Source organism: Oncorhynchus clarkii, chromosome 1, assembly GCF_045791955.1.
Source record: "Oncorhynchus clarkii lewisi isolate Uvic-CL-2024 chromosome 1, UVic_Ocla_1.0, whole genome shotgun sequence".
NCBI classification, from domain to species: Eukaryota; Metazoa; Chordata; class Actinopteri; order Salmoniformes; family Salmonidae; genus Oncorhynchus; species Oncorhynchus clarkii.
In genome coordinates, this window is record NC_092147.1 from 12,022,374 (window position 1) to 12,036,159 (window position 13,786).

Here is a 13,786-nt window from a genome sequence, read left to right on the forward strand (position 1 = left end):
CTCTGAAGCCAAACTGCATGGAGTGTAATGTGAAGGGGCTGTTGTTGAGGTGGGCAATCAGATGTTCTGCTACACAGGTTGGAGTCATTAAAACTATTTTTTCAAACACTTCACAAATTTCTTGTTAAGAAACTATAGTTTTCGCAAGTTGGTTAGAATCAAATAACAGTTTATTGGTTGCTTACACAGTTTAGCACATATTATGGCAGGAGAAGCCACATGCTTATGTTACTAGCTCCTAACAATGCAGTATAATGTCAAATATTTGTGAACTTTTTGGACATTATACTGCATTGTTAGGAGCTAGTAACATAAGCATGTTGCTGCTCCCGCTATAATATCTGCTAAACTGTGTAAGAGACCAATAAACTTTTATTTTATTTAATAAGCATGCAGAAGTAGAGTTAATATAATAATAATAATTATTAGTATTATTTAATTCCTTGCATGTTGGTCTTATGCATGTCATACATGAATCATGCATGAATCCTAACTGGCCTAAGACAGGGAATTTTTACGAGGATTAAATGTCAGGAATTGTGAAAAACTGCGTTTAAATGTATTTGGCTAAGGTGTATGTAAACTTCCGACTTCAACTGTACACATTCTAATTTTAAAGCTGCCGTTGAGCATTTTTGACGGTCTTAACAAAAGACCAATTAATATATCCCAACAACCACCAAACATATCACAGTATCCTTAAATGGGATTTAGTTCAAAGCACTCTGAATATATGTTAATACTCAGGAGGATTTACTGTAGATCCAATGGGATATGAGAGTCCAAATTAAGTGTACGATGCAGCTAGAGAGGGATTCTAAGACTATCTGAAGGTACAATAACACTGTCCTGAATAAAAAAAACAATGGCTGAATCACGTTGGGAATGGAAGAGGTAGAAGAAGAAACAAGAACAACATTGAGACAACCTGACAGCAAGTGCTGTTTTTACCTCAGCACAAAGTTGCACACAATGTTGTGAAAAGTTAACAGCTACAGTGCATTGCAAAAGTATTCATACCCTTGGATTTCTTCACATTTTATTGTATTACAAATGGGATTACAATTGATTTAATCGAGAGAAAAAAAATTGGTCAACATTCTCCTCTAAATACTGGAATTTTTTAAAATATTTTTTTTATTAAAACAAATTTGATTTCTAAAATGGAGGAGTAAAATGTGACTTAACAAATCATGTAATAAGTTACATGGACTCTGTGTAAAATAATAGGGGTTGACAGATTCATAAAAGCCTGATATTGTAATGCCCGGGGTGTGGCGGAGGAAGATGTCAGGCGCAGGAAACAGAGAGTTCAGGGTAGCGATACTTTTAATTCACCACACAGGTGAAACCGACGCCAACCCAAACAAATGCCCCAAAACACGGGGAACTAAACAGTCCAGAAAATACACACATACACGGACAACCGTGACCTACAGTCGTGCACAAATGTACACAGAGAATAATCCCGCACACCCAGTAGGCGGGCCGGCTGGATAATAAAGCCCCACCAATAAACCTAATTAAACACAGGTGTAACTAATAAACAGACAAGGGGAAAAATAGGATCAGTGGCAGCTAGTAGGCCGGTGACGACGACCGCCGAGCGCCACTTGAACAGGAAGGGGAGTCACCTTCGGTAGGAGTCGTGACAGATATAGAAGAGCAGTGATTGGTAGATGGGTAACAATAACAAATCAGACATTGAATATCTCTTTAAGCCTGGTCAAGTTAATAACTATGCTGTGGATTATGTATTAAACCACCCAGACACATCAAAGATACAGCCATCCTCTGGAGCAGAGCTGCAGGAAGGGAATGAACTGCTCCATGAGGCCATTGGCCACAGTTGCAGGGTTCAATGGCTTTGATGGGAGAAAACTGAGGATGGATCAACAACATTGTAGCAACTCCACAATAATGACTTGAAGGACAGCGTGAAAATAAGAGTACCAATATACTGAATAGAAACATTAAACAACAAGCATCCTGTAACAAGGCACCAAAGTAATACTGACAAAAAATAAGAAAAGAAATGCAATTTTTGGCCTAAATGCAAAGCCTTATGTTTGTAATCCTATACAACACATCACTGAGTAACGGTCTCCTTATTTTCAAGTGGCTGCATCATGGTATGGGTTTGCTTGACATCGGCAAAAACTGGGGAGTTTTTCAGGATAAAATTAAATGGGATGGAGCTAAGCACAGGGAAAATCCTAGAGAAAAACCTGCTTCATCTGCTTTCCAACACACACTGGGAGATGAATTCACCTTTCAGCAGGACAATAACCTACACACAAGGCCAAATAATCCCTGGTGTTTACCAAGAAGACAGTGAATGTTTCTGAGTTTTGACTTAAATCTGATTGAAAATCTATGGCAAGATTTGAAAATTGCTGTCTATCCATGATCCCCAACATCTTGAAGGAGCTTGAAGAGTTCTGAAAAGAGTAAAGGGCTGATATTGCACAGTCCAGGTGACTTATCCAAGAACGCTCACTGCTGAGTGCTGCCAAAGGTGTTTCTAACATGTATTCACTCAGGGAGCTGAATACTTACGCAACGACTATATTTTAGTTATTTAATTTCTATTCATCTTTAAAAACAAAATAATAGTACATTTGAATCCCACTTTGCAGCACAATACAATTTGAATACAGTTGAAGTCGGAAGTTTACATACGCCTTAGCCAAATACATTTAAACTCTGTTTTTCACAATTCCTGACAATTAATCCTCGTAAAAATTCCCTGTCTTAGGTCAGAAAGGATCACCACTTTATTTTAAGAATGTGACATTTCAGAATAATAGTAGAGAGAATGATTTATTTCAGCTTTTATTTCTTTCATCACTTTCCCAGTGGGTCAGAAGTTTACATACACTCAATTAGTATTTGGTAGCATTGTCCTTTAAATTGTTTAACATGGGTCAAACGTTTTGGGTAGCCTTCCACAAGCTTCCCACAATAAGTTGGGTGAATTTTGGCCCATTCCTCCTGACAGAGCTTGTGTAACTGAGTCAGGTTTGTAGGCCTCCTTTCTCGCACAAGCTTTTTCAGATCTGCCCCCAAATGTCCTATAGGATTGAGGTCAGGGCTTTATGATGTCCACTCCAATACCTTGACTTTGTTGTCCTTAAGCCATTATGCCACAACTTTGTAAGTATGCTTGGGGTCATTGTCCATTTGGAAGACCTATTTGCGACCAAGCTTTACCTTCCTGACTGATGTCTTGAGATGTTGCTTCACATCATTTTCCTCCCTCATGAAGCCATCTATTTTGTGAAGTGCACCAGTCCCTCCTGCAGCAAAGCACCCCCACAACATGATGCTGCCACCCCCGTGCTTCACGTTTGGGATGGTGTTCTTCGGCTTCCAAGCCTCCCACTTTTTCCTCTAAACATAACGATGGTCTTTATGGCCAAACAGTTCTATTTTTGTTTCATCAGACCAGAGGACATTTCTCCAAAAAGTACGATCTTTGTCCCCATGTGCAGTTGCAAACCGTAGTCTGGATTTTTTTATTGCAGTTTCGGAGAAGTGGCTTCTTTCTTGCTGAGCGGCCTTTCAGGTTATGTTGATATAGGACTTGTTTTACTGTGGATATAGATCATTTTGTACCTGTTTCCACCAGCATCTTCACATGGTCCTTTGCTGTTTTTCTGGGATTAATCTGCACTTTTCGCACCAAAGTACGATCATCTCTAGGTTTGATGGCTGCGTGGTCCCATGGTGTTTATACTTGCATACTATTACTTGTACAGATGATTACTATTATTTGTACCTTCAGGCATTTGGAAATTGCTCCCAAGGATGAACCAGACTTGTGGAGGTCTACAAAAAACATTTCTGAGGTCTTGGCTGATTTCTTTTGATTTTCCCATGATGTCAAGCAAAGAGGGACTGAGTTTGAAGGTAGAACTTGACCTACATCCACAGGTACACCACCAAATGACTCAAATTATGTCAATTAGCCTGTCAGAAGCTTCCAAAGCCATGACATAATTTTCTGGAATTTTCCAAGTTATTTAAAGGCCTAGTTAACTTAGTGTATGTAAACTTCTGACCCACTGGAATTGTGATACAGTGAATTATAAGTGAATTAATCTGTCTGTAAACAATTGTTGGAAAAATGACTTGTGTCATGCACAAAGTAGATGTCCTAACCGACTTGCGAAAACTATAGTTTGTTAACAAGAAATTTGTGGAGTGGTTGAACAACTAGTTTTAATGACTCCAACATTAGTGTATGCAAACTTCTAACTTCAACTGTACATCCAATTGGTATGAATACACAATGTTGCTCTGTGTGTTGGGCATGTGCTATTTCAATGTCTGCTCAGCTCAGTCAGTCAGTCAGATACAGCATCATAGGCTTGGTAGCTAGCCTACAGTAAGTGACGCGCTTAAACATTTATGTCATGGGGAGCCAACCCAACATACTAATCATTAATAGATGCTGACAGATTATCTCTAGCAATCCAAATTAGCTCCAGCAGCTACATGACAGATACATATGCTATGATACTACAAGATAATTGGTGTCTTCATTAACTGTTGACAGGAAGTTACAGAAGCACTACACTGCCTCACAAGATGATGTCGCTGAGTCAGAGTTGGAAGCAGAAACCGATTACAGGTCCTACCAGACTCTCACTGGCTTGCACTCTACCTGGCACTCTATCTGGCAGACGTTGCCAACAGCACACAGGATGAGCCCAGACACGATTGGCTCCGCTGTCATCTGGGATATCCCCCAGCGAGGGGCTGGTATGGCCGGCAGGTGTGGCAGGTCTAGCCCCGACAAACTAGCCTTGATGGCTCAGTAGATGAGAGGGCTCCATATTACAGGGGGCACCAGTTTGATGGCTGTTTATCGGCCTTGAAACCGTCATTTCATGTCAAATCATGTAAATTAGGAATATGGCAGTGTGAAAATTTATGGTATTAAAAATGACCAAATAAATTGAGGGCCTTGGCCAGAATGGATGTCACTGCGAACACTACATAGGGAGGTTTTGGCGTGATTAACATTCAATTCTATTGAATCATGCAGTACATTCTGTTGAACATGTCTTTTCTCCATTCACCTCATCCAGGAAGACCTCTAAATCGTGGCTGACCACTGGCTGGTTCACCATGGCCATTGCCCTGGAACTGTGTGACAGGGTCAATGTCTATGGCATGGTGGCTCCGGACTTCTGCAGGTGGGTTGGGTTCTGTGAAGTGCTGTCCGATAGGGATTATTACCCCAATTGTACTAATAGATTATTAATTGGCATATACATTTGCAAAGGTAGGGTAAATTACTGGAAACTTTCTAAGTTTACCAGCAAACTACCAGAATTTTGGAAACTTAACATTTTCTATTGGTCTTTTTGGGTAATTTAGACTATCACAGGTGTCTGTTATTATCTTTGGCCCTCTGATGTGGCCTTATCCTAAAAAAAAAAACATCAACATGCTTTTCAACCGTTCGCTGCCCGCACCCGCCCACCCCACTAGCATCACCACCCTAAACGGTTCTGACCTAGAATATGTAGACAACTATAAATACCTAGGTGTCTGGCTAGCCTGTAAACTCTCCTTCCAGACTCATATTAAACATCTCCAATCCAAAATCAAATCTAGAATCGGCTTTCTATTTTGCAAAAAGCCTCCTTCACTCACGGCGCAAAACTTACCCTAGTAAAACGGACTATCCCACCGATCCTCGACTTCGGCGATGTCATCTACAAAATAGCATCCAATACTCTACTCAGCAAACGGGACGCAGTCTATCACAGTGCCATCCGTTTTGTTACCAAATCACCTTATACCACCCACCACTGTGACCTGTATGCTCTAGTCGGCTGGCCCTTGCTACATATTCGTCGGCAGACCCATTGGCTTCAGGTCATCTATAAGTCTATGCTAGGTAAAGCTCCGCCTAATCTCAGTTCTCTGGTCACGATAACAACAAGGACACGTTCCAGCAGGTGTATCTCACTGATCATCCGCAAAGCCAACACCTTATTTGGCCACCTTTCCAACCAGTTCTCTGCTGCCAGTGACTGGAACGAATTGCAAAAATCGCTGAAGCTGGAGACATATTTCCCTCACCAACTTTAAACATCAGCTATCTGAGCAGCTAACCGATCGCTGCAGCTGTACACAGTCCATATGTAAATAGCCCACCCAATCTACCTGCCTCATCCCCATACTGTTTATATTTACTTTCCTGCTCTTTTGCACCAGTATCTCTACTTGCATTTCATCATCTGCTCATTTATCACTCCAGTGTTAATCTGCTAAATTGTAACTATTCGCTCCTATGGCCTATTTATTGCCTACCTCCTCATGCATTTTGCACACACTGTATATAGACTTTCTTTTTTTTTCTACTTTGTCATTGACTTGTTTATTGTGTTATTGGCTTGTTTATTGTTTATTCCATGTTATTCCATGTGTAACTCTGTGTTGTTGTCTGTGTCACACTGCTTTGTTTTATCTTGGCCAGGTCGCAGTTGCAAATTATAACTTGTTCTCAACTAGCCTACCTGGTTAAATAAAGGTGAAATAAATAAAAATATATATACAGTGGGGCAAAAAAGTATTTAGTCAGCCACCAATTGTGCAAGTTCTCCCACTTAAAAATATGAGATAGGCCTGTAATTTTCATCATAGGTACACTTCAACTATGACAGACAAAATGAGGGGGGAAAATCCAGAAAATCACATTGTATGACTTTTATGAATTTATTTGCAAATTATGGTGGAAAATAAGTATTTGGTCAATAACAAAAGTTTATCTCAATACTTTGTTATATACCCTTTGTTGGCAATGACAGAGGTCAAACGTTTTCTGTAAATCTTCACAATGTTTTCACACACTGTTGCTGGTATTTTGGCCCATTCCTCCATGCAGATCTCCTCTAGAGCAGTGATGTTTTGGGGCTGTTGCTGGGCAACACGGACTTTCAACTCCCTCCAAAGATTTTCTATGGGGTTGAGATCTGGAGACTGGCTAGGCCACTCGGGGACCTTGAAATGCTTCTTACGAAGCCACTCCTTCGTTGCCCGGGTGGTGTGTTTGGGATCATTGTCATGCTGAAAGACCCAGCCACGTTTCATCTTCAATGCCCTTGCTGATGGAAGGAGGTTTTCACTCAAAATCTCACGATACATGGCCCCATTCATTATTTCCTTTACACAGATCAGTCGTCCTGGTCCCTTTGCAGAAAAACAGCCCCAAAGCATGATGTTTCCACCCCCATGCTTCACAGTAGGTATGGTGTCCTTTGGATTCAACTCAGCATTCTTTGTCCTCCAAACACGACGAGTTGAGTTTTTACCAAAAAGTTCTGGTTTCATCTGACCATATGACATCCTCCCAATCTTCTTCTGGATCATCCAAATGCTCTCTAGCAAACTTCAGACGGGCCTGGACATGTACTGGCTTAAGCAGGGGGACACGTCTGGCACTGCAGGATTTGAGTCCCTGGCGGCGTAGTGTGTTACTGATGGTAGGCTTTGTTACTTTGGTCCCAGCTCTCTGCAGGTCATTCACTTGGTCCCCCCGTGTGGTTCTGGGATTTTTGCTCACCGTTCTTGTGATCATTTTGACCCCACGGGGTGAGATCTTGCGTGGAGCCCCAGATCGAGGGAGATTATCAGTGGTCTTGTATGTCTTCCATTTCCTAATAATTGCTCCCACAGTTGATTTCTTCAAACCAAGCTGCTTACCTATTGCAGATTCAGTCTTCCCAGCCTGGTGCAGGTCTACAATTTTGTTTCTGGTGTCCTTTGACAGCTCTTTGGTCTTGGCCATAGTGGAGTTTGGAGTGTGACTGTTTGAGGTTGTGGATAGGTGTCTTTTATACTGATAACAAGTTCACACAGGTGCCATTAATACAGGTAACGAGTGGAGGACAGAGGAGCCTCTTAAAGAAGAAATTACAGGTCTGTGAGAGCCAGAAATCTTGCTTGTTTGTAGGTGACCAAATACCTATTGTCCACCATAATTTGCAAATAAATTCATTAAAAATCCTACAATGTGATTTTCTGGATTTTCTTTTCTAATTTTGTCTGTCATAGTTGAATTGTACCGATGATGACAATTACAGGCCTCTCTCATCTTTTTAAGTGGGAGAACATGCACAATTGGTGGCTGACTAAATACTTTTTTGCCCCACTGTATATATTAAAAAAACAAAACACTTAGTGAATACCTTTGGTGTTTAATATAAGCGTTTCAGCATTAAATATCCTTCATATTTGGGTTACTTATTTTTCTATGTAAATATGTATTTTCTATGTAAATATGTCTTTGTCCAAACTGCTGGCAGTTGTGAAAAAAAGTAATTAATTGGAAGAGTTGCAGAATCTATTGAAAATAATGACATTGTTGATTAGATAGAGTACTTTTTTCATTAATTAGGCTATTTTCTCTTGAACAATATGCTCTATCCACTAGAAACTCATGGACAATATGGACACAGATATAAAACATGAATACTATACACAGTATCAGTCAAAGGTTTGGACACACCTACACATTAAAGAGTTTTTCTATATTTTTACAATTTTCTACATTGTAGAATAATAGTGAAGACATCAACACTATGAAATAACACATATGGAATCATGTAGTAACCAAAACATTGTTAAACAAATCAAAATATATTTTATATGTGAGATACTTCGAAGTAGAAACCCTTTGCCTCGATGACAGCTTTGCACACTTTTGGCATTCTCTCAACCAGCTTCATGAGGTAGTCACTTGTAATGCATTTCAATGAACAGGTGTGCCTTGTTAAAAGTACATTTGTGGAATTTCTTTCCTTCTTAATGCGTTTGAGTCAGTCAGTTGTGTTGTGACAAGGTAGGGGTGGTATACAGAAGATTTGCTAAAATACAAAGTTCATATTATGGCAAGAACACCTCAAATAAGAAAAGAGAAACGACAGTCCATCATTACTTTAAGACATGAAGGTCAGTCAATAAGGAACATTTCAAGAACTTTGAAACTTTCTTCAAGCACAGTCGCAAAAACCATCAAGCGCTATGATGAAACTGGCTCTCATGAGGACCACCACAGGAAAGGAAGACCCAGATTTACCTCTGCTGCAGAGGATAAGTTCATTAGAGTTAACTGCACCTCAGATTGCAGGCCAAATGAAAAGTGATGGACATTAGAGCGGTGGAAATCTGTCCTTCGGTCTGATGAGTCCAAATGTCTGATTTTTGTTTCCAACTGCCTTGTCTTTGTGAGACGCAGAGTAGATGAACGGATGATCTCCACATGTGTTGTTCCCACCGTGAAGCATGGAAGAGGAGGTGTGATGGTGTGGGGGTTCTTTGCTGATTTATTTAGAATTCAAGGCACACTTAACCAGCATGCCTACCACAGCATTCTGCAGCGATACCCCATATGAGCTGGTTTGCGCTTAGTGGGACTATCAGTTGTTTTTCAACAGGACAATGACCCAAAACACACCTCCAGGCTGTGTAGGGGCTGTTTGACCAAGAAGGAGAGTGATGGATTGCTGCATCAGATGACCTGGCCTCCACAATCACCCGACCTCAACCCAATTGATATGGTTTGGGATGAGTGGGACCACAGAGTGAAGGAAACGCAGCCTACAAATGCCCAGCATATGTGGGTACTCCTTCAAAACTGTTGGACATGCATTCCAGGTGACTACCTCATGAAGCTTGTTGTTAGAATTCCAAGAGTGTGCAAAGCTGTCATCAAGGCAACGTGTGGCTACTTTGAAGAATCTTAAATCTAAAATATATTTTGATTAGTTTAACACTTTTTTGGTTACGACGTGATTCCACATGTGCTGTTTCATAGTTTTGATGTCTTCACTAGTATTCTACAATGTAGGAAACAGTCTAAATAAAGGAAAACCCTTGAATGTGTAGATGTGTCCGAACTTTGACTGGTATTGTATATTTTTATTTTTATTTTATTTTAGCATTAATTACTAAAATTATAGAGCATTCCATAGGTAACTTTTACTACCATTTTTTATAAATGTTTATGTTCTGGCAAATACAATGTACCTGCTTGTGTCCTGAATATCCTGACTAGAAATGTGTTGTTTTACAGGGTCAGCCGTAGTAGTACAGCACCCCTGGAGCAAATTAGGTTTAAGTGCCTTGCTCAAGGGTACAGACAGATTTATCACCTTATCGGCTTGGGTATTCGAACCAGTGACCTTTGGTTACTGGCCCAATGCTGCTAGGCTGTCTGCCGCCTGTAGATTGATGGAGGATTACAGTAGCTTCAGACATTAAGCTGATATCCATAGGCAGGTCCATGGGACCATATCAAATGCCTTTGCTGTTTGAATGATTCATGTTGGCTCAAACGCCCCTCTTGAGGCCCGAGTCTACTGAGTGTAATACTTTCAGGATCATCACAGGGATCATGGGACTAGCTTTGATGAGCACAGGGCTCTCATGGCTAAGAAATATTTTTATGATATCTCTCTCATCTCTCTCTCTTTCTCTTTCCCTCTCTCTCCCTCCGTTTAACACTCCTTTCCTCATTCTTTCATTCTCTCTCTCATGCACGCATGCACACTTTCCCTTTTTCTCTCTGTTAATCTATCTCTCCATCACTCCCCTGTCCATTCTCACTCTCTGTCTCCAACCTCTTCCGTTTTCTCCCTCCGTATTCCCCTTTCTTCCTCTCTCTCTTCTCATCCTCTTTTCACAGTACTCCCTCTCATCTCTCGGTGCCTTATCATTACTATGAGCCCTCTGGCCCAGACGAGTGCTCCCTGTATCTCTCCCACGAGCACAACCAGAGCGGCGGCCACCACAGCTTCATCACGGAGAAAACGGTGTTCGCCAACTGGGCCCAGAAGTATGACATCCACTTCTACCAGCCAGACTGGATCCCGTCCTCCACTCTCAATGGAAGGAGCTCACACACACCTGCTACAGCTGTCTCCTGATACCAGACAAACAGTCAGACAGACAGACAGAAACGTCCACAGGACCAATGGTGACCCGTCATTCAGGGCAGGTGGGGAAGAGCACCACCTGTTTTGAGCCCCACCTGTTTAGCAAAAAAAGGATTATACATTTTTTCCTCCCCCTGTTTGCATGTTGTTTTGGCATTAATACGTGTCACATATCAGTTTCTAAACAATGTAAAAAAAATAAAAATATAATTGAGTTAATAAAGCCGTATATGAACTCTCTTTTTTGCTTTCTTGAGTAAGGTAGATCCAAAATTCAGGTGTTTCAGACTAGCTTAGTGCTTTCTCTGGTGGTGGGGCAGCCAGTGGAAAATACAGAGCATAGGGGTTGGTAATGTTCTCTAGTTGCACCGTGATTGGCTCAGTGTTCTGTCACTCATGGGGACACTACGTCACCACAAAATCATCTGCAGGTAGAGCTAAAGAATTCAAGCCCCTTGGGTGTTGCCATAGAGTTACATTAGAAGTGCCCATCTAAGAAGGCTCAAGGTCATTGGTCACAGATAAAATGACGTCAAATCACGTTATATCTACAGTAGCTTTGATTAGACAGATCATGTCTACATCATACTTTCAAAATCTTAGCTAGCAAGCTAGCAGTCATAGTCAAGTAGACAATCTACTGGCAAATCCTTTTCTAACCTTGTCTATTGAAGAGAATTAATGAAGAGAAATTATAGATAAAATTAATCTGTGCTCATTGGCCATTGGACATAAACATTACACAACACGTTGGAAATCGCAACTTCAACAATGAGTGGTTTGGAAGGAATCTGTGGCTAACTGCAAGCATTGCAAAGTAATCACTAGCCTGCTATTCCGTGGAGTGGGTGTGTGGTCCAAGTCTGGGTTTAAGGGTCTCTTTTCCAAGCCTAAAATTATAAACATTCAACATTGGCTATGCTGTCAATCCAGCATGACTTCTGCCATGATTAAAACAGCTGGAAACTCGGAACTGGGAAATGTCAGACTTCAGTGAGTTCAAGACAACTGGGAACTCGGAACTGGGAAATGTCAGACTTCAGTGAGTTCAAGACAACTGGGAACTCGGGGAAAAAACAAGCTCCAGTTTTGAACGGTCATCCGACTTGGAACTTTCTAGAGCTTCGAGCTGAAGATCACTGACGTCATCATGATTCAACCTTGTTTTTTTTCTTCAGATTTCCCAGTTGTCTTGAAAGCACCATAAATCCAGAGAATGCCAGACTTTGATGACGAAGTTTGATGGCAAAATTTGCCCAAGTGAGCAGAGCACAACAAGGTGAGTCCAAAAATGTATTGTATGCTGCTGCGTAAATTATGTAATATGCCAGGGAGATATGTACAGTGGGGGAAAAAAGTATTTAGTCAGCCACCAATTGTGCAAGTTCTCCTACTTAAAAAGATGAGAGAGGCCTGTAATTTTCATCATAGGTACACTTCAACTATGACAGACAAAATGAGAAAAAAAATCCAGAAAATTACATTGTAGGATTTTTAATGAATTTATTTGCAAATTATGGTGGAAAATAAGTATTTGGTCACCTACAAACAAGCAAGATTTCTGGCTCTCACAGACCTGTAACTTCTTCTGTAAGAGGCTCCTCTGTCCTCCACTCGTTACCTGTATTATTGGCACCTGTTTGAACTTGTTATCAGTATAAAAGACACCTGTCCACAACCTCAAACAGTCACACTCCAAACTCCACTATGGCCAAGACCAAAGAGCTGTCAAAGGACACCAGAAACCAAATTGTAGACCTGCACCAAAATCCAACTGATTTTCCCCATCCTCTCCCTGTGTCCCATATGGGAGTGTCTGGAAGAAGTGGACTGGTACAAGCTGCTGCTGGATAAGTAGACTTCAAGGAAGTGGGTAGCTGCAAGTAAGATGAAGCCAACAGACATGGCAGCTCTGCTTCTGGCTCCTAAGCAACTTTGCAGTATTTTGTTTTTTTTGTGTGTTATTTCTTACACTATTTGCCCAGAATGTTTTTTGTGTTATTACATACAGTCGGAAATAACTTTTGGATATTAGAGCAGTGGTAACTCACCAGCATTACGACCAGGAATACGACTTTCCCAAATTTAATCGTTTGTTCTCACCCTCCCACGGCAATTTAAAGTATCCCAGAGGCTGCTCCAAGACGCCACCGGTGGAGAAGAGGTATTCGGAGTGGACTTCTAGTCCGACTCAGGAGGCGGGCAAACCATCCACCGCTTCTGAGTATATTACTCGCTTATGTTCAGTCTCTGGACAATAAAGTAGACCAGATCAGGGCGAGGATCTCCTCAAAGAGAGACATCAGACTGTAACATACTCTGTTTTACGGAATCGTGTTTCTCTCCAGTTATACTCTCCCCGTCCATAGAGCCATCTGGGTTCTCAGTACATTGCGCAGACAGGAATAAAGAACTCTCCGGGAAGAAGAAGGGCAGTGGAGTATGTTTCATGATTAACTACTCATTGTGTGATTGTGATAATGTACAGAAACTCAAGTCCTTTTGTTCACCTGACCTAGGATACCTCACAATCAAATGCAGACCATATTACCTCCCAAGAGGATTCTCTTCGGTTATAGTCACAGCCGTGTATATTCCCCCTCAAGCCGATACTACAACGGCCCTCAATGAACTACACTGGAGTTTATGCAAACTGGAAACCACATATCCTGAAGCTGCATTTATTGTAGCTGGGGATTTTAACAAAGAACATTTTAGGAAAACGCTACTGTAGTTCTATCAACACATTGACTGTAGTACTCGCTCTGGGAAAACACTCAACCACTGCTATTCTCTCTTCCAGGATGCCTACAAGGCCTTCCCATGCTCTT

At 41.2% G+C, this 13,786-nt stretch overlaps 1 protein-coding gene across 1 annotated transcript in view; it reads left to right on the forward strand.

The window, feature by feature from the left end:
• Positions 1-11,145, forward strand: part of LOC139422756 (alpha-N-acetylgalactosaminide alpha-2,6-sialyltransferase 5-like) — a 41,741-nt gene extending 30,596 nt beyond the window's left edge. Inside the window, exons 4-5 of the mRNA XM_071174120.1 lie at positions 5,097-5,204; positions 10,706-11,145. Coding sequence (XP_071030221.1) covers positions 5,097-5,204; positions 10,706-10,946 — 349 coding nt within the window. The 3' untranslated portion in view covers positions 10,947-11,145. The remainder of the gene's footprint in view (positions 1-5,096; positions 5,205-10,705) is intronic.
• Positions 11,146-13,786: the final 2,641 nt, after the last annotated feature.